The sequence below is a fragment of the Agelaius phoeniceus genome, chromosome Z, assembly GCF_051311805.1.
Source record: "Agelaius phoeniceus isolate bAgePho1 chromosome Z, bAgePho1.hap1, whole genome shotgun sequence".
Lineage (NCBI taxonomy): Eukaryota > Metazoa > Chordata > Aves > Passeriformes > Icteridae > Agelaius > Agelaius phoeniceus.
Window position 1 is genome coordinate 44759384 of NC_135303.1, and position 21672 is coordinate 44781055.

Below are 21672 nucleotides of genomic sequence, written 5' to 3' on the forward strand. Positions count from 1 at the left end.
TGCAAAATACAATTAGAGAATAGAAACTGAAACAAATCTGAACATTACCTAGCTGAATTTTAAATAAAAAAGACCTTACATACAGAAATAGGGTGGTGGTGAATGGAGATAGAATGTAGCTGTGATTTATCCCAACTTCTTAGTAGTTTGCTTCCCATTTTGTTCCAATCCCCTGATCTTTATTTTTTTAAGTTCAGATGTAGAAAGCAATAAAGTAAAATTTTTCATCCTCTTAACTTCAAGTCAGGAAGAAAATTGACTTAATTTCAACTTTGAGCCATCATGCTGTTTTTCTCTTTTCTAGATCATGTCCTCCTACTTGAAAATATTTAATTCCTTTTCTTTCCCTTGGAAGAACTAAGAGACAACCTCCCTATTTTGCTAAGGTAGAGGAAAAGTCCCCTTCAACTAGCTGAGTGGACTGAACTGATTGAAATTGGATTCCTCTTCTGACTTGTTACTTTTTTAACTGTGCATCTTCCTTTTATGTGATGAGAATATCGATCGGTCAATTGATCAATTATTGACTAAATAGTGAATTTCAAACCTACAGGACTTTTATTTCTTTCATCTTACAGTCAAGACATATACTTCCTCCTGTTAGATGCACTACTGCAAGGACAGAAAGCCTAGGAAAATCATCAATAAGTGAAAAACTTTTGTTTCATGGATTGAAAGGCTCAGCAGACTTCTGTTAAAAACACTGTGAAAGGCATAACTCTACATAGAAAAAATGTTTCCATTAAGCACCTGGGGCTGACTGCCTCAGGCCTTTACTAAGCAGTCAAATATCATCCCTCATTTGGGAAACTCTCCCTGTATTCTCAGCTGTGATTCTGATCACTGTGCAGTCACTCTCTTAAAGGCTGTTTTTGCCTGTTATTTGTTCCATATTTTTCTGAAGTTCACTCACTTTGTGATTGGCATCTCACGCCTCTAACACCATTTCTACATCAATAAGCTCTTAGCACTAGACTAGCCAATGCCATGGTCTCACCCTTCTGCAAAAGAGAAGCGTTCCACACCACCCCCTTTTTACATTCCTGTTCTCTCTCCAGACTGCGCCAAAAGGAGTGATTCTCAAAGGAGTCTTAAATCCAATGACTTCAAAATGTTAAGAGATGAGAAAGGAAGGGCTCCATAAAGCAAAGTTCTTCTGAAGTACTGGTGGATAAAGCACTTGATCTTTGTTTCAAACCTGGCATACATAATCATACAGAAGTTGTTTTACTAGGAGTGGAATAGAAAAATAAAAAAAAGAAAAGAAAAGAAAAGAAAAAAAGGAAAAAGAAAACAGAACCACAGAACTGGTTAATATTATGTTAACAGCATTACTGAAAATGAGGGAACCCACAGGAAGCCTAAAAAAATAAGTAAAATTGCAAAAAACAAGCAAGCAGAGCTCTGCTTAGAATTACAGGAAAATGATAAAAGCCTTTTAGAATCACTTTAATATAGCATACATTAAATCCAGGATCAGATTTTTACCATTTGAATTCTAAATAATACATGAGTCATTGGTTTACCAAATTTTTTTCAGCGAATTCAGCTTTCAAAATGAACAATGGCAGATTAAGACCCAAGGTTAGAAAAGAATTGTACATACTCAGCTGCACATGTATTTCAAGGAAGCCAACTGAAAGTACAGGATTGATGGAAAAAAGTGCAAGTTTCTTACCAGCCAGCAAACAATTTTGTTTAGAAATGGTGATTTGAGAAAAAATGTTTGTTAAATGGATTCAGTTCTTATTGTCAGGTGTGGCAATGTTTTCACCTCAATCCCTTTCACATGCAGACGATGACACAGGCTATACAGTCGGTACGACCAGGGCTTAGGGCTGCAATACTTCTCACGCTGCTGTGATGTTCCTCAGCCATCAGAGACAGCCATGTAGGTGACAGACCATGCATCACAGCTGTGCCCTTCAGCTCTGGAGTATTCAGCCTTACTGAGCCCAGATTTTTATTGTGATTTGACCATGGCTTTTTTGGTTTGGGTTGGAGTTTTTGTGGGTTTTGTTTTTCCTAATAGTAAATGTAAGCAAGATGCAAATGAATCAAAAACTCCTTGCACTTACATACCTGATGAGACAGAAAAAATTTCAAATCCTTCTATTCAGTGAATATTAGGGCAAATATTACAGTATTACTTCTTCAATGTCTGAAGTGCTTTTCATTTTCAGAAACAAGAAAGTAAGCGAAGTAAGCTCCAATTACATGGGATAGATTTCTTTCTTCAGAGGTTTTACAACTAAGACCAGTAGAAAGCAAATGTGAAAGCAAAGAGTCATTCTTCTGTTTTAAAAAAAATTCTGTAAAAAAATTAATTTGTAAGAAAATTCAGTCAGAATCTGCAAAAAGAAACAGATAAAATGAAGATTTGTCCCCCATTCAAAAAACAGGCAGAATATAATTTTTCATTAAACCTTATTTAGAGATCAAGAAATCTGTAAGAAAAATGTCTTTGCAAAATTTTATACAGTATTTTAAAAATAGCAGTAAGTCTTCAAAAAGTCTTCAAGATGTGGACCACATCTCCATATATTGAGCCTGTGAACTAAAATTTGCCTGCTCTGGATGTCAAGAAGGAATTTTAGATATGTGTGCAATGTATTTTACCCCATCTTTTTTTTGCAGCTGAACTATTTTTAGCACCATTTCTATTACATACGCTTCTCACAAACACTGTTAGCACTGGTTAAGTTTTCATTGTAGACAAAGCTCAGCAGTGCTAACTAAACTAAGACTTTTCTTCTCTGATAAATGAGCTGCTGGCTACCCTATATATATATATATCACATTATTCTCTGCTAGGAAGCAATGGATCAGCAGAAGTAGTTATTTTCTAGATGAGTTCTTAGAGTGGTGAAAAAGAAATCTTCAGTATATTTTTTATTTTATATACTGATAAGAAAAATTAATTCTGACATTTGGAGAACTTCACAGGAAGTTATAGCCATCATTAAAAACACTAACCTGAATAGTCCTTAGCAGAAAATGATACAGATTTCTTAGACTGGAATTTTGACAAACAAGCAAAACCAGTTCACTGACAAATGGTTTTAGACAGTAAATTTAATGAGTCTTCAATTAAGCAGACTCTAAGGTTTATAGAACAAGGATGATACTGCTGAGGTTCACTTCTTATTCAGTGGGAACTCAAACTAAGCAATATTAATGCTATATATATTTTCAAAGGAAGTTTATCATGACATTTCATAAAAGCATGACTTCAACATAGATTTCATCTCCTTTTATTTTTTCTCTTTCAGTGATTTTTCAAAGACTAGACAAAACCATGCAGCCCCTGGAATGAACTGTGTGGGGCTCTTTCTATGACAGACTGTCTGACTGGACTTTTACTATTGCTTAAAAATATGAACAACACTTAAGCTTTGACTTTATCATATAACTCTGGGTTATGTTCCAATAGATTCAAAGTATTTTCTTATTTTATAATGCCCTTGTGCTAGTACTTGTAATTTCCTTTATTATTTATTACTGAATTTTATTAAAATACTAAATATGTAAGTGAATAGTTTGATGATATGCTATTATTTCATATAAATTTGACACAGTGTGGTGGGAAACACAAAAAAGCTCTGTAGTCTTAAGTGTACTTCTTTTTTCCCACTATCTGAATATCAGTGCTGTGAAAACTAAAACCTAAGCAGTGAAGAGCTGGGTAGTTAATCTCAAAGATAGGAGAAGCACCAAAGTGAGGTTTGGAAGTTTACTTGTTAGTTATTGAGTTAGTAAAGCAATGTGTTTTATGTGACCATTGGGAGGTCATCCATCTTGTGACTTACTCAGCTTGGAAAATGTTTCTAATCTTTCTGAATGATCAGTGAAGAAATACCTTGGTCATGCCACTTTTACAGTCAGTGATCAACCACTGATGCAGGATTAAGAGAAAACTGAGGCAAGCCAATGAAAATGATAAATCAACAAGAATCATCAAGAAGCCTGGAAACCAGGATTTATCAAGAATGACTGAAAGAGCAACAAAAAACAAGATGTTGCTTCATACCCAAAGCTTGTCTTTTCATGTACTTCATCTCTCTACATCTACCCTATATGTCTCTACAGGAAGATACCAAATTTGTCTCATTTAGGGATATATATTCTGAAGCAATGTCTTAGCATTTGAAGTATTTTATTTAATCTGCAGCAGTTAGCAAATAAAATAATAAAATTTAAGTTATTTAGTACCAAAGAAAACTGGTGATTATGTAGCTGGTTTGGGTTTGAATTATTGTGGATCAGGTGGATTTTCAACTTGCCTTTGTAGTTTTTATAAGTATTCTGTAAAGAAAAAAATAATTATGTCTCTTACAAGTACTGAATAATGATTTTGTCTAGAGAAGCATGCTGCAAACAAACAATTTTGCTTCAAGTCTTTCGTTAGACTTCTCAAAGAAACAAAGTCTGCAAAATATGGGACAGAGGAAATTTGGAAGATAGTGTTGATATTGGCAAAGATTTCCACCTCACTCACACATGATTTTTGATGTCGGAATTATTTTAAAACATAACAAAAGATAATAATTAATGTGGTTTATTTTATGAAATCTCTGTATACTCATCTAGTCAAAATTCTGGTGTAACTTCATGAAGCATAACTAGGAGCTAACATACACAATTTGTACTCAACAAGTACAAAGCAAATAAAGGAACTGATTATTTCCAGAATATGAGAACAACTTAAGCGATGAAAGCCTTCTCACTATGACTGATCATAGGTTTACCCTGCTCTAAGCAAGACTCAAAATAGTTATTGAAAAGAAATCCACTATGGGTTGCTAAAAAATAAGGAATATCATAGTCTTCCTAAAGCAGCTTCTTAGAGGCTGGGCAAATATATCAGGAAAACATTGTATATAGTTGTTTAGAATCTATATTCTTCTTGAAAAATTATTTTGACTTATCACTAGGAATGGAATGCTGGGACAGGGGGGTCTTCAATTTGACTTTGTAGATCTGTTCTTATAGTTTCACATTTGCTTCATTTTTCTGGCCTTTTCTGCATTGAAATTCCATTCTTCCTTTATCAGTTTCCTCACAGGATTAACCTGGTGATCAGGTCGTATGCCACTGCTGTTGTCCTTTATTTGGTATGAAAACTACAGGGTGCATAAAAGTTTGTTTGTATGATGTGGAGACATTACCTGCTCTGGGTGATGTGTTGTGTGGTGCAATCTGACTCCTACTCTGTCACATGGAAGTCATCTCTTTGTTGCCATGAAGTTGACAAGGTAATCATACCTTGTCACTGGAATGCAACAATAATTGCTATTACAACCCATGTGCTTGACTAGCATTTCAAGGCTCAGCTCAAGAAATTATTTTTTCTTGCATATTATATAAATGTATTGCCATGCTGTTTTATTTCTTGAGATGGTGTACATAATTCACTGTATTATGTACAGTGAATCTCGGCTCCATCGAACAGGTCATTACAAATCCTTAGAAAAGTTTGAAATAATCCATTCAACCTGCACATGCAGGCCTACATGCAGAATTCTCAAAAAATTTGCAATTCTTTCTGCCCGTCCAAATATCTACACATATAGCTGTCTGTGTGTTTTGATTTATGCTTCAAATCTTTTCTATTGAATGATGGCTAATACTAGCTTTGCCTCATCCTGCATCAAGCAGTAAGCATGCGACAGAAAATTATATGAAATTTCCTTTCCTTTCCTTTATATTACTATTAAAGATATTCTCCCACATGAGAAAGGAGTTTCCACTTGCTCCTTCAACACCACTTCCACAAAACACAGACACAGATGCTTGTAAAAGATTGCATTCATACATCATAGCTGCATTTTCAAGTTTTAGATTTTTTTTCATCTCTCTCGGCTAAAGAGTTTGATTCTAAATTATGGGTCAAATCAATGATTTTGTTCTCATGTTTTGTTTTGGTTCTCCTATGAATGTAATAAAAATTAAAAAATGAAACTGATCTTGAATTGATGGGGAAGTTGCCAAGCATGTAAGCTATTCATAAGAAACATAATATAAAATAACTGCCCCTTTCAAATTTTCAAACAGTGAAACTCTACATTAATAAATAAAAGAAATAAATGCTTGAAGAGCAGCTACTCAGAAAGGATTTTTAACAACCTATGGATATGTCTATAATTCTCAACTGCTGTTAGAATAAATTTTCTCTTGGAAAAGGATATATTTAAAGAAAATAGTTGTTTTTCAGGATTTTTTTTATGCAATAGGCATCAAATGAAAAGAAAGTGAAGGCAGATTTTGAAGACTGATGAACTTGATAGGAGTCCAAAAATTATTTCAATATCTATGTGGCAAAAGTTATTGTAGGTTCCATTAAAACAAATCACTGTCTAATATTCTATTCCTGGCATGTAAATCATTTGACTACCATCCAAAAAAGAACAGCATTACTCTGCATTGACCTGATTTATTATACAATGGAAAGAAGAACACAATTTCTCCATCTCTAAAAGTATTTTTCACATGGAATGCTTCATACCTGAATTTATTTCAATAGATAATTAGGATATGTTGAGCTTATATAGTTTTGAATTTCCACATATCTTCTTTGTATGGAGCATTAAACCTTCTCAGAAAGAGGCAACTTTGGTTTGATGTGTTAATTATGCAAATGAGACACAGCTGTGAATAACAGACCTGAAAGTGGACAGGTGATCAGTAAAATTATTTTGTCATGTGCTTAAGAATGTGGCTTAGGAGCAGTCAGTAAAACCTGTTGCCTATGCTGGATTCACCATGATGGCATGCTGATGTTCTCAGGGGCTGGAAAGGTGTCCAGGCAGTCTAGGAGGTTTGTTTTACATCACAGGGAACCAAATGTTAAGAGTTATCTTTCAGAGAAGACTTTGCTCACTGGTGTATAGAGCCACCTTGTACCTGTCAATTTATGTGGCAAGAGGCACAAATCCTCCTCTCATTAGCCTACTTAAAACATTGAGTAATCAATTACTATAGAAATATTGAAATAATTAAAGTTCCTGTCTAAGACAATGTCAGGTGCACATTTCTGTACAACACACAAGTTGGCTGCATGGTTTGAGGAGCTTGTGTCCCACAAGCTAGGATATGTAATTTCTGGATGTAAATCAAGCCCAGATGATGAACAACTTCAGAAGAACATGTAAATCTATCTTGTACTTCTGAGAAGGTACAAAGGCACAAGATAAAATGTCTATGTGAAATAAAAATATCTACATGAAAAAATGCTACTCTTTTCCATCCAGTGTGCTCTCTGTAGGTCCAGAGATAAGTCAGAACCTAGTGGGTTATTCCCATGAGGTAATTCATAAAATAGGGAGCGCTAGCTTGTCATTACTGAGGTCTTAGAAAGGAAACGAAATGGTTTTCCCTTCCCATAAGAGCCTGCCTTTTCCCCATGCCACCAGCAATATACTCAGTGTGATGCCATGTCAATCCCAGAAGTGAATTATCTATTTTCTTCAATATATCTGCTAACTAGTTTCAGGTTTTTATAGTTTTAGCTAGTTCTCACAAGACAGACTTCAAGTGAAGATTTAGGGATTAAAAAAATATCAAAAAGCATTTTCTCTGCTTTGAGGGCTGGATGGGAAGAGAAATAAAAGGAAACCTGAATGCATATGCATTAAAATAGACCATTATAAAAGCAGCTAAAGCAATTGTTCTGTCTTCTGTGCAAATAATTGTTCTAAATAATTTGCTAAAACTTCAGAGTTGTAAATTTTTATTTTTATCCCTTTCACACTCTTGAAAATATAAAGTATAAAATAAAAGAGAAATTCAATGAACAGAGAGAAAACACAGTGAAAGCTCTTTATCCAGATTGCCATTTAATGCCTTCCTCACTTCTCTTATTGTAGAAAATTAATCTTTCATTTAAAACCTGTTGCCACTGCAGCCATTCCAATACTTGCGCTCTTTTCTCTCTCCTTTCCATGTGTCCCATATTTCCTCCCACAGGCCTGAAGATTACAAGTCGTGTATCTTACCCTACCTGAACAGGTGTTGTGCCCAGGTGTCCACAAGGCTCAGACATCAGCCTTTGCCTCCATGGAAAACTGATCTAGGACTCCTCCCTCTACTCACCATTGACTTCAACAAAATCTGCAGAAATTCCAATCTTTGAGGCATCTACTCTGTTGTATTTGATCCAAACTTGCCAGCTCCAGGTTCCTGGAGGAATGAGAATGAGAAAAAGCAGCCAATTCTGTAGGATTCTTTCCTTAGGCACACACAATACAAGGGAGAGTGATGACAGCACGTACAACACTGGGTCAAAAAGCAGCATTTCATGAAATATCTAAATGTGTTTAGGCACTTCTTAAATGCCTATTAATGGAAAATACAGAGACAGAGCAATGTACAGACTGAATAAGCTGAACAATTTCCCCCAAAATTACCTACTAAATGAGATTCTATGACATTTTTGTGACAAACTCTAAATCATTATATAGAAAAAGCAGAGCAGAATTCTGTTGCATTCCTCTAGTGCTGGCCACCAGAACCACCTCACACTTCCCCTCTTGATGGGGGCCACTAAGAATCTATTAAAATCTGACTATTGATTTACTCAGATGGAATGAGATTTTTATACATATGTTGTGATCTGAGGTTAAGTGTAAGCACAGGAAGGTCCTAAAACATATTCTTAAGATATATTTAATGCTGATGGACCATCTATTTGGCAAGAACTGCTCCATAATGGGAATAGATTGGTCTATTCCAGTAAAACATGATTTCTCCTCTCTCTTTTCAGCATAAAAAAAGATTAATTATTACAATATTTATCCTATTTCTTCAAAATTAAGCATCAGCATGTGCTGACATGCTTAGTTATTGATGCCACATTCTACAAAATACTGCTGTTGTGGGGTTACAGACTTTAGAGCTTTTGAAAATAGATGAGTAAATTTTCATTTTCACCTTGTAAGGTCAGTATGATATTGTAATTAAAAACTTCTGAAGACCTCAGAATAGAATGAAGAGTTTCAACAGTGCAAGGAGGAAAACGACAATCTTCCAAGAGCAGCTAAGCAAGCTTCATTTGACTTCAAGAGGATGTTTTAATGAAGAGCAATAAACAACATTTCTTCCCAAATTTAGTTTGAAATTATATGAGACTGTCACAGAAAATTTCATCCCAACTGAATAAAATTCAAACCCCAGCCCAGTGCTCTCAGACGGCTCTATAGAGGTAACTGCATCATAGAAAGGCAACTGAAGGTAAGATTTTTTAAAGCATCTTGTTGTCATGCTGACAATATCAGCAGGTTTTCATGCTTGACCTCGCCCCAATCTAATCATACTCTGACAATCTGCTACATAATACTCTTGTGGCAACCTCTGCATCTTCCTCATTGTTTAAATGCCCTGTAGAGTGGATTTCTCCAAGGAAAGTACAACGTGGGGAAGAGAGGGGAGAAAATAATTTGCTGCCTATACATACTGTTCTAGCTGTAATTAGTAAGATGTGAGAATGTTCCGCTTCATATCCACAAGAGATGTTTTCACTATGAAATGAAATTGAATCAATAAACCATAACAGTTAAACAATTTCCAGGAAATAAACAGACATGTTAATAATATATCTAAGCATATTTTGGACTTCCTGATTTCTTAATATACCTAAAGGTACTACTAAAGAGAATGGGTTCTTCAGTTGAGGGCTGAAATACTTTACAAGGAGATAAATCTTATTCCTAGTTTTTCCAAGTTTAATTTTGAAGGAATCATTTTTACTTCTGTCTTCCAAAGTTTAAACTTAGAACTCATTAAATGAAAATTTTTCTCAAATTATGTAGCAGAAGTTCCTCCACAAGATTTCATATGATTCTTGGCATTGCTTACAGCATCTCAGACTTTCGAGAGCAATGTGACTTCTTTTCAACTTTGTTTAAAATACAGGTTTAATTGTCCACTTTGAAATAAGAGATGCACCAAGATTACAGAGTGTTCTATTTCTGTGGCCTCCGTTATGTTTCTTTGGGAAGAGTAATCCAAATCAGATCTTTGTAAGGAGGGAAGATTTCCTGAAACTTTGATGGAATGGGATTGAAACTTCAGAGAGTGCAAAAAGAATTCCAGCTGGGAAAATACATCTTATTCAAAGACAGAAAAACTAAACTAAGGGATAAAAACATAAGCCTCCAACAGATTGAAATAATTGTTTCTAGAGACAAACTGCATTACAATTTGGATAGTCACATGTTAACAAAAAACAAGGATCCGCCTTGGCAAATACATAGCAAGTAGGGGAACAGTTAACATATATATATATATATATGTATTGCATAAACTTATTCTGTTCAAACCAGTACATTTAAGCATTCTTTGTCAAAAACTACCTAATAGTTTTTGCTGACAAAATAGTTACCCTGCTGACATAGTAAGGAAACAGGTTTTTCTTTAATTTAAAAGCCCATCCTTCCTTAGAGTGTTTGGCACCCGGAAGTCTCAGCAGTTCTTTCCCAAGTTCTATACAACTTGCATTGTCCAACACAATATTTTTCCTTTTTATAATTTTTCTGAGGAAATTAATTTCCAACACAAAATATGTAAAATTTTGGTTAGAAGAAACTATAACCAAACCTGGCCACCCTCAAACTCCTTTTTAAGCTAATGGTCTCTTCTGTGAGTGGAAAAATATAGGGGGGGGCATAAAGAGAAGCATATGTAATGCTTATTACACTAGAAAAATTGAATTTATTTAAATCCTGAAAAGATTTGCATAACATTGGTCTACTTTGTACTTCAGATTTGAGTTTTTATTAATATGTCATCTTCCCTCATGTTTCTGTGGTTCCTTATAACTGGCTTCAAATAAGTGAAAACATCCTTTCTTTTTCTACCACCTGCCTCCTGACCCATAGGTAAGAATATTTAAATTGGTGAGTTGTTCTTGCACAGTTATAAGACATTTCCTCACAATATCTGATCTATGAACAGAACAAGAAAATGAGAATGTGACTATCTTAGACTCCAAGGATTAAACCTTTGAATTGTGAGAAAGTTTGTCTTCTCTCTTGTCTAGACTGGGCTATTGCATACTATTTATGAGAGAGAAAGAATACAAAAAATCCATAGCCCAGCAATAAGGATCATATGAAAATTGCAACTTACTTTCCAGTCTTCCTACAACTCTGAATTACCAAAAGATCTTGTAATGTTTTAAAAAGAAAAGGTATTATATTTCTCTTAGGGGCCTGTCTTCCCTTATTTTTAAAGATTATCCCTTCCCTAGTCCCTAACAAACTAGCTCCTTCATGATTTATAGATATTCAGCATATACATTCTATATATAATAAGAAAATTTATATTTGCTTAGTTTGCTGATGAAACTCTTCCTTTTCTTCACCCTTAGAAGAAGAGGAATAAATATCATCTTACTGTCTTTAATAGACTGTCAGAAATTGGAATTGAAACAAATGGGCTCTCCAGGACTCCAAAATGCTGAGCCAGGAGTTCTGACTGCTGGAATAGCAGTGGGAGACTATCAGTATCTTCTGCAGAAGAGCTGAAATTCTCTTTTATTCCTTTTAATGGAAATACATTAGAAATATGTTTTATCTTTTAATCTCTAGAAAACATGGGATTAACTCTTTTCTCTCCCTCAGTGCACATCCTTGGGAAAGCCTTCTGTTGACTTTCTCAAAGTGTGGAGTAAAACGTCCAATGAAAACCAAACAAAATGTTGTAGAAAAAGATTAAGTACCCAAAAAATGCACTATCTCAGTTTACTTATTGATTAGAATAATGTAGTTATATTTCTATTGCCTTTGTTTTTAAGTTGAACTTTATTATTGACAGATAACTTTGATTTAATCCCCCCCCCCCCCATAATTTTCCTATGCTAAAAAAACATCTGCAGTCCTCACTTTTGTATGAAGCAAAATTAATACATTGTCTCTGTAAATCTAAACTGGGTATCTATGGTCTCTATTTCTGGTGTGACTTACTTTTCTGTTTTTCCCATATGTTTGAAATGCAAGTGCACCTCTGATCTCTCATGTTACAGTGTTAAACTGTCACTAAAAATCACATTTTCCATTGATAAAATTGGTGGAGACCAGTAATCAAGCCCCTGACATTACTTTCAGGTACCAAATTGAGTTTGTCTGCACAGCAACTAAAAAGCTTTTGGGTTTGGATGTGCAATGAGCAGATTCACTATAGAAATCACTGAAGGAGAATAAATCTGAAATACCATCATTTTTTTTACCATAATAATTTCTTAAGGACAGATTATTCTTAAGTTTTAAAATGAAAATCCAATTTGAATCCTAGGTGGGAGCTGTGCAGAAGGAAAAGTGCAAAGCAGATGTACCAACATTTTTCTGCAGGAGATAAAGTGCAGAACTGACGCACAGATTCCTTGTATATGCTTAGGTCACTAAGAAAAGAGAAGTGAATAGGAGAAGTAAAGAAAAGCTGATGGACTGTGACATTTCTTCTGTTTATGTGTCTACTTCACTTGACAGTTATTAAAGTTGTTCTCATGTTTCAGGGAGCCTTTTCCAATTGCCTGTACATGTAAAAGCTTTCAAGAGAAATACAATGTATCACTTCAAGAGTTCCACAGTTTAAAGTTTTTCCTATTTAGACCTCTACTTTATACAGATTTGCCAGGCAGAGGGAGAGCACAACGATTGACTTGTTCTGACACTTTCTATTGCAGCATCTCTCCTGAATTTTTCTTATGCCCCAGATGCTGCATCTTTACATAATGACAGTGAAAAACAAGCACAACATGGCTTTCACATTTCAAACTACGTGACGTACTTCATTTCCCTTTGAAAGCACGTGCCTCATTTGACAACATTTATTTTTGTCAATGCAAAGACAAAGATGCTTGTTCAAAGGCAGTTGGTAGATGACACAGAAATAAAGGATGATGGCTGAGCTAAATGAGAAAATTACAGATATAATTTTGAAAAATATGGAAACCCAACACATACAATGCAGATGACACTTCAGGAAATTGCTTCATATTGAACAAAATTTATTCAAGAAAGATGCCTACCAACCCATCCTTTCACAAGGGTATAGGTGTTAACGTTTGGCTTCAAGTGAAAGTTATATCATTTAGATGCCATAATGTACTTTTTGTAAAAGGGAGAAAATACAGCTGATGCTTCTCCTGGGCTGGATTAGTCCCAAAGTCTTTAAAGACTTAATAAATGCAGCTGCAGTCACCATAATTCTGAATTGCATAGGCTTAGCCTAAAAGCTAAAGAGTTTGTGACTGCCTGTGCTTCCTACTAGTCTGGAAAATGAATGTTACAGACTCTACACATATATATTTTTTCCTACCAAATAAAAAACCCAATCCAGTGTGACTTTAGTAACAAGAACAGTAAATAGAAATCAAATGCCCTGAAAACCCAAATCCTCTACCATCTCTCTTTTCTAGCAGAAGTGACTGCTCCACTAAGGCTACCATATTGAGCTCATCTATTTTGAAACAGGCCTGTTAGAGAGTCAAGAATCAAATAAGTGTCTGGGCTGCAAAGTGTTAAAATCTGCTGCCTGGGCCTCATTCCTGTGAGCAAAATCAAGAGTTCCTATGGGTCTGTTAATTTGTTGGCACCTTTAGTAAGCTTTCTGCGTAGAGAACCGAATGTGGAAATGTACTCTGAAATCCATATCGACAAATCTGTTAATTAAATGTCAATCATAAGACCTGTTCAGCTAGACTCTACTTCCAAGACTATCAATGTTTCTAGTGTTGAGAGCTGAAATAAAAGCACATCAAGGAACAATAAAACCCACACAATATCACTATCCTTACATTTTCCGTACAGAATCTAATTTACATAAGGAATTTAACTTTCCATTTTCCAGCAACTGAAACCAGTGTGAGATTTTCCTGAACATGCCTGAGGAAGAAGAATGACACTATTCTTGGTGAACTCATTAATCTTTCTCTCTATCAGTATTTAGTCATGGCAGCAAAAAGTCAAAAATTCTGTGTATAAGATATAGGGTTTTATATGAATCAAGGAGCTGATGTTCAGGAATGGGTAACTGAAAAAATAAGGGCATTAAGTGACAGATGTGCCTTGCTTGAATAGGCATAGAAAAGATTCCTATCACAGTGTATTTTAAAGGTTATCAAGATCTGTGGGACAACAAAACTTTAATGTAATGCTTTTAAATGCATTTGTGCTGCTAAGGAGATGTGATTGGGAAATATGTCAGAACAACCACTTACTCTAGGATGTCACCCTGGGAGACAATTTGAGGTCATGGAAGAAAGGAAAAAAGATGAAATCTAAATTAAGTTTTCAATTTATGGAATTGGAGTTCATGTAAGAAAATTAGCATAACTAAATTTAGCAGTAAAGAGAAAAAATCAAAATCAGTACTTGTAAATAAAAGCAAACTATACAAGTTTATCTCACATAGCAGTGTGAGTTCATACAGTGTTCTGAAAATAGTCTTGCAACTTTACATACCATTTTCATGTATGACCTTGTTCTTTATCAAATTTCTACTTTGATTTCAAACACTGTACTTACAGTACAGTGTTTGAAATCAAAGTAATACAGAGTAGTATTAATAAAAAGGGAAAATATAGCTAGAGAGGCGAGAACAAATACAGACAAGGTATGTTGTAGTCAAGGATTAAAATCTAGCTATAAAACAAAAGCAATAGAAAAATTTGAAATAACATGTCAAGCATACTTCACAGCAAATTACAAGATTTCATTATAACTATTGCTACAATCCATTGGAGTACAACATACAACAGTAGCATGAGATATTCAGGAAATCCAGTTACTTAAAGGAAAGTATCCTTGAATCAAAACAATTAAAGTGAAAGAGTGAAAAAAAAGTCTTAAGTTGTGAATGGGTCTCAACTGTTATGTCCCATTTGCTTCCAGGAAGATATAACAAACGTAACTGTCATATCGCGTTAGAATTTTGGTTTGTTTCACAGGTACTGCATTTGAAAATTATGCTTAAAAACTTGAAATCCTATACAGCTCTACAGTGTTGACCCAAAAGGAGCTCAATCAAAAATAGAGTCAGACACATATACACCAACACTTCTGCAAATTTAGCTAAAGAGAAAAAAAATCTGGGTTTTATATTGTGATCGTCACCATGAGCTTTATACCTGACAGCGGGTACATAGAAGTTCAGTTTCTGCTTGAAAAGTAGGCATAGATTTTGTCTTGATTCACTTCCCCTACAGAAAGGACAGCTGAATCACTTTTTAAATGACTAAAACTTCCACACACCTTTCAAATTTCCACTGTTATAGTTCACTTTTCAAGACTTTCACCCAAATACTGCAAATTTCTGCAAAACCACCTAATTATCCAAAATAGTTTTGGGAGAACATAATTCTTTCTCTTGCAGAAAATAGGAGCAATATTATTCCATAACCTGTATCTTACTGAATAATCTGTATCTTACTGCAGAGTTTTGTAACCAGAAAATAGGAAAATTCAATCATATAAAGTTATTACACAGTAATAACTGTGATGACAATTACATAGAAATACAGTGAGTATGGAGTGAGTATGTGTATATGTTTTTCACCTTTGCTATGTAATCAGGATTTACAAGAACATTGAAAAATCTAGGAACCCTTAAATATGTCTAACATGAACTACACTTGGAAAAACTCCAAGATCCCATTCAGAATGTTCATGTGCATCTGAGAGAACTTCATTCATATTACACCAATAAAAAAATACACCTGAATAACAATTGTTATCTTGATGGATGATCTATGGATAAAGGTAAAGAACACTGAATATTAGTGGGAAAACTAATTAATTATGCTAATGGTTGGAACCTCCCCAAGATTTTGTAAGTCAGTAACAAATGGGTTTCCCTTCTGCCACAAATGTTACTTTATTTCATTAAAGGGAAAATTCTATTTGGTTTATTTCATTAAAGGGAAAATGTTTTAATTTTCTGGGGTTGGTCTGGCTGTTTGCTCTTCAGAAATCCTTGTAATGCCTGAGTGCAAGAAAAAGGCAAAAATTACTGCAATAAAAAAGTTTCTGGCTCCCTCTCAGTATATCATCCAGCACTTACTGCCATAAGAAATCCTGTACGTACTACAGCAAATGGTTCAGAAGGCATCATGCATAGCAGAATGTACAGGTTGAACACAAGGATGTCAACATCATTTCAGAATGATTTATTACCTCCTTAGTAGTTAAAATAAAAATCTATAGTTTTTTTTTTTCTGACAGTTTATTAATTGCATATTTAATTCATAGGCTATGTTTATGAACAGCCTTTGATTCTAAATCCTACAATATATTTTTATAGCTTTAACTCAAGGTTTTTAAAAAGTGATTAAGGAGGTTAGAAATAAAGTCTTATTCTTCAATTTAGGTGAGTTTATACTTGAAAGGGAAAAACCCACACAATACCTTGCTAAGTAACTTAGCCTAGATGCCTATAATTTACTGGTTCACACAAGACTATCCCAGGATTAAGTAATTTTTTTTTCCATCTTATTTTCTCCCCTCCTCATCCTACTGAGGAGGAGACTGATGGAATATCTTAGTGGGCACCTTTATCCAGACACAGCATAGCTTATATTCCCTTCTCTATGTATCTGCTTGGTAACATTCACTGTCTAAGCTCATACAGCTCAACTCTTAGAATGGACAAAAAAAAGGGGTAACCAGCAAAACAAACTGGCCACTGGAGAGCCTGGAAGTCACGTGTTCAATGATAGAGTACACTTTTACCTAGGTTGGAAGATACCTTTAAGGTCACCCAATACATCCATCCACCCAGCACTGCCACTGTAACCCCTAAACCACATCACTAATGCCTGATCCAGATGCCTCAAGCATCTTCAGGGATAGGGAGTCCACCACTTCCCAGGGAAATCTATTCCAATTGCTTGATCACCTTGACAGGTGATCATAATATACAAATTGTATATTGGTCTAATATATAAATTGCATATGAGAAAAAATTCTTTTCGAATATACAATTTGAATCTCCTCTGTTATGGCCAATGGCTTATAGCCATTTCCTCTTGTCCCGGCCCTGCACGCACAGCAGAAAAGAATGAACCCCTTACTACACCCTTCTTTCAGGAGCTGTGGAGGGTGATTGTGTAACCCCTGAGCCCCCTCTTCTGGAAATTAAACAACCCCAGCTCCCACAGCCATTTCTCATAAGATACATTTTCTAGGACTTTCATGAGCCTTGTTGCCTTTCACTGCTGTATTGGATTTGTATGGCCTGGTTTTGGTGGGGGTGGGGGGGTGAGGGGGCATAGAGGAGGTTTCTGTGAGAAGCTGCTGGAAGCTTCCACCATGTCTAGCAGAGACAATCCCTGATGGCCCTGAAGATGAACATGCTGCTGGCCAAGGCTGGGCCAATTAAAGATGATGGTAACACCTCTGTGAAAACATATTTAAGAAGAAATCAAAGGTTGTGGGCAGTTTTAATTTGGATAAAAGAAGAGCAGAGTGAGAACATGTGAGAGGAATGACTATATTGACACCAAGATCAGTGGAGAAGGATGGGTATAGGTGCTCCAGACACTGAAGCCGAGATTCCCCTGCAGCCTGTGGTGCAGACCATATTTTGCCCCTGCAGCCCATGGAGGTCCATGGGATAGCAGAGATCCACCTGGATCTCTAGAGATCCACCTAGAGATCCAGTTATCCATGCTGGAGCAGAAGGATAACTGGAGTAGGCTGTGATCCTTTGGGAGACCCATGGAGAGAGGGGCCCTGCCCGCAGGCTGCAGCAGCCTGTCCTTGATGGACTGCACCCCATGGAAGAATGGCCCACACTGCAGCAGTTTGAGGGGGATTGGTGCCCAAGGGAGGGAGTCACGTGCAGCAGGTCACAGGGAGCTGTTGTTAAGGAGATGGAACTGCATCAGAGAAATTCATGGAGAGCTGTCTCTCATGGGAGAGACCCCAGGGTGCAGCAGGAAAATGACTCCTCTCCCTGAGCAGTGGGAGCAGCCCCAGGTGGTGAACTGACCATAACCCCCATTCCCCATCTCCTTGCACCACCAGGGTAAGAGGTAGAGCTGGAAGGCGGGATAGGCAGGGTGGGTTTTTCAGAGCTCGTTTTATTCTCATTATCCTGCTCTTTATTAATTTTATTAATAAAAAATTCACTCCATATCTCTAAGTTGAGCCTGTTTTACCCATGATAGTATCTGATCTCTTTCCGGGTCCTTAATTTCAACCCAGGAACCCTTTGTTAAATTTTCACTCCTCTGTCCAGCTGCAGAAGGGGGTGAGTGAGCAGCTTTGGTGAGTATCTGGCATCTGGCCAGGGCCAACCCATGAGAACTTGACATGCTTCAGCACCTCAGTGTCCTCTTTGAAGTGAAACCAAGTTTTCTAAATAGAAAATAAATAAATTTTCTAATGCAGAAAAATAGAAGTTGGAATAGACTGCTATTCACTTAGAACTTGCTACTAGAGAGATCCCTATCACTCTGAAATGAGTGCAAACACAGACTGAACCTATACACTTTAATGAATGTAGTCAAATAAATTGAAATAAGTGGTGAATGATGTGAATTAAATCTAAATAAAACTCAGGAATTCAACTCAAATATGTCTTTTCTCCAGTTGTACAGAAAATTTTTCAAAATTTTAGTTAAGAATTGTATGTGAAATTTGTTGAAAGCACTTTCAAAATCTCTAGTTAGATTAGAAATTATCTACAGGTTATATAAAACATAATATTTGCATAGATTCAAAACTCATCATGTAAATTGTTCCTATAACTGGGGAAATTAATTTTAAATTATAAATGCAATCCTAAGCAAATCAAACATGAGCAGTTATTAATTTTAAAACCCTAAATATTCAGCTCCTATCAACTGTTATCTTATTGGAAAATAATTTATTAAGCCTTTTAAGAAATTCTTTTTAGCATTTATTCCTGGTTTTTAAAATACCCTGATTTACAAGTAGAAACTCTCAATTTTTTGTTCCCATTTTTCAAATTACCTATTGCAGTCAAAATCCTTTTACTTTTTCTCTTCCTTTCAGAGTTCATAGCTCACGAATAAATGATGGTTCAGTCACCCTGGAGACTAAATGCTGCTAATCCCTTTTTCTTATGAGTGATAAGTGAGGGAAGGTTCAATATGTCTCAACTTTGATTAGAATTTAAAAGAATTCTTATTTTGATGGAGACTGTCACAAGGTCTCTGATCCTCTGATGAGTCTTGAGTTGTGTCAAGTAAGGTAGATCAAGTGATTATAAAACGAGATCAGTAGAAGAGTTTTAGAAATCAATGTGCTTTTGGGGAAGGCACTAGGTTGAGGGGAGACCAAAAGGCAAAGGTCTGTGGACTCTCAACTATTCTGTTCATTATCTGGGTAAAGCAGGAGAGAAAAGTGGCTATTGCACACCCTCTTAAGTATTCGAAGACGACCTGAAAAAGTCAAGACTTCATTCCTAGTCAAGCTGATGACCTGCAGGACTTCCCACTCTGTAAAATCTAGACCTGCTGAATGACTTCATTTAGGAGCACAAAGGCATTCATAGATTGCAATCTCGATATGCATTGCTCACCACAGATACAAACTCATCCTTCCACTTCCTATATCTGTTATCCAATAAAGCTGGGTCGTGTTGCAGGGATACTTCTCCAGCCCCATGGTGAAGAAATGCTTTCACCAGCTTTGCACATATCCTGTGCTTGATATGACAAGGCCATCTTATGCCCTGCAAAGATCCTGTCTCAATTTTAAATTGCTCTCCCAGTTTCTACACTTTGTATGACAAGTTCAGCTTTCTATAAACATTTTCCTATCACAAAAGCTCAGTTCAGACAGTAGCCCAGCTCTCTGCCTCATGACCACAGCAGCTGGCTATAAAAGCCTCCCACCTCTGTGCATGAAGCAACCAGGCTCAGTCTGACACAGTGATAAGGTGCTATCTTCTCAAAAGTCTTGGTCAGCCTTTTCTGAGGACATTTAAAACATCACCTCAGTGTGCTCTGAGCAGACATCTCTCAGGACTATCTACCCCTTGGACTCTTATCTATGAAGCCAGACCAGTTCTCTGTGTCTCCTAGCTCTGTCACTATCTTCTAGATTTGCCAGCTGAGATGCCTAGTTGATGCCAATCCAATGCTCATTGTTAATCAGTACACTTCCTGAGACTTGTTCTTTCCTTATGGGACAAGGAGATTTCTCAGAGTATTGCACGCTGTCTGGCCCTGCCTCCCCAAGTATGAGTAAACAAATTGCCAGAATTTGTTTTTGAGCCAAGTCACTGGCTATCATTAGGTTTAAAGACTAAATTAATACTTGGATAGAAAACTGAGCAAATGCAGAAGGGAATGAGGAACAGTCCAGCAAAAACCTGCAGGCATCTCTTGGAATTCTGAATTCCCAGCCTTTTTTAATAATTTCAGCCCAATATTTTTAGTAGAGGTATTATGTCTGGAAAAAATACCTTGCTTCTGAACCTAGACACAGTTCTACTAGTACAATATACATGCAGGACAGAATTAAGCTTCAGGGAGAAATTTGCAAAATCAATTCTTCTTTCAATGCTAGTTAAATTGAGAGGATTGATTTCAGATATAAGTCTTGGTAGGAATTCATTTGCTTATTTTTCCTTCTCAAAGAGTGTTATATATGGCTACCTAATTTCAGTCACAGTTGTGAATTATAGCATGGAGACGCAAAAGCATAGTTGTTATCCAGCACACAAAATCAAGCTAATTTGAGGAGATATCCTTCAGCAGGAAGGTTAGATTCTGCAGCAACTGTCCAATTTCAGTCTGTCTCAAATGCAAGTGCAGAACTCTTAGAAATGCTTTCCCATCACTTTTACTTACTGAAGTCATCTGAAATTTTTTTATCTCAAATTTACAGGAGTTATTTACTTTCCATTATGAAGTGTCCTGTGTATATATATACTCTTATTTAGAAATAGTTTCTAAAAACTATTTCAAAATCCTAGAAAGGATTTTGCATTTCAGTTTCAATTATTATTTACATTCATTACAGTAGTAGTAAAAAAACTACTATTTACTCTCAAAAAAAAAATTTGTCCTATTTGATAAATGGGCAGGCTAAGACATAACAGCTCCAGGTATCTTGTTTTTCCTGATAAAGCACATACACTGGGTGATCAAATAAAAAGGTTTTTTTTTTTTAATTTTAAACAAAAATCAGAGGAGATCATGACACCTTAATTAACATTCTGGATTTGTCTTCTGTCTATTTTTTTCAGCCTCCTATGAATTCAGTGAGTATAATAGCCGTTCTCAATCCTCTAGGTGTATTGTGAAAGTGTTGCAAAAGTGAAGCATCCACACATAGATGTCATTTCGATACCATAATATGCTCTTGCCTTGATTTTTCCATATCACCACAAAGACACTTTTATTTCAGGCCATATAGAACATGAGAAATAAAGTCAAAAAAGAAAACTAAGAGGCATTAAAAGATCATAATTCCCAATCTTAAGACATTCCTCTGGTCATGAAAAAAGCAGACATCCTGTAAGAAAGGAACAGTCATATCTAGATATAATAAGAACAAAAAAGTTTTTATAAGCAGCTGCTGGATAAATATATGTGAAACACATTGAGATCAGCTATTCTGCTATCTGAAAAGTCATACAACAAAAAAAGGAGAAAAAGTTGGTGAAAATTTAAACACTTGAAGCCTTTAATACTCTGAGACT

General features: G+C 35.8%; 1 protein-coding gene across 9 annotated transcripts in view; it reads right to left on the reverse strand.

Annotated features, from left to right (window-relative positions):
• Nucleotides 1–21672, reverse strand: part of LOC129133064 (leucine-rich repeat and immunoglobulin-like domain-containing nogo receptor-interacting protein 2) — a 484996-nt gene that overhangs the window by 111036 nt on the left and 352288 nt on the right. For 4 of the 9 annotated variants that reach the window (XM_077172061.1, XM_077172060.1, XM_077172063.1 and 1 more), the window contains one exon: nucleotides 8092–8178. The exons of 4 other annotated variants lie outside the window; for them this stretch is intronic. In XM_077172061.1, the coding sequence (XP_077028176.1) occupies nucleotides 8092–8136 (45 nt within the window). In that variant the 5' untranslated portion in view covers nucleotides 8137–8178. Of the gene's footprint in view, nucleotides 1–8091; nucleotides 8179–21672 lie in introns of those variants that run through there. One more of the 9 variants, XM_077172064.1, reaches the window with a different exon arrangement.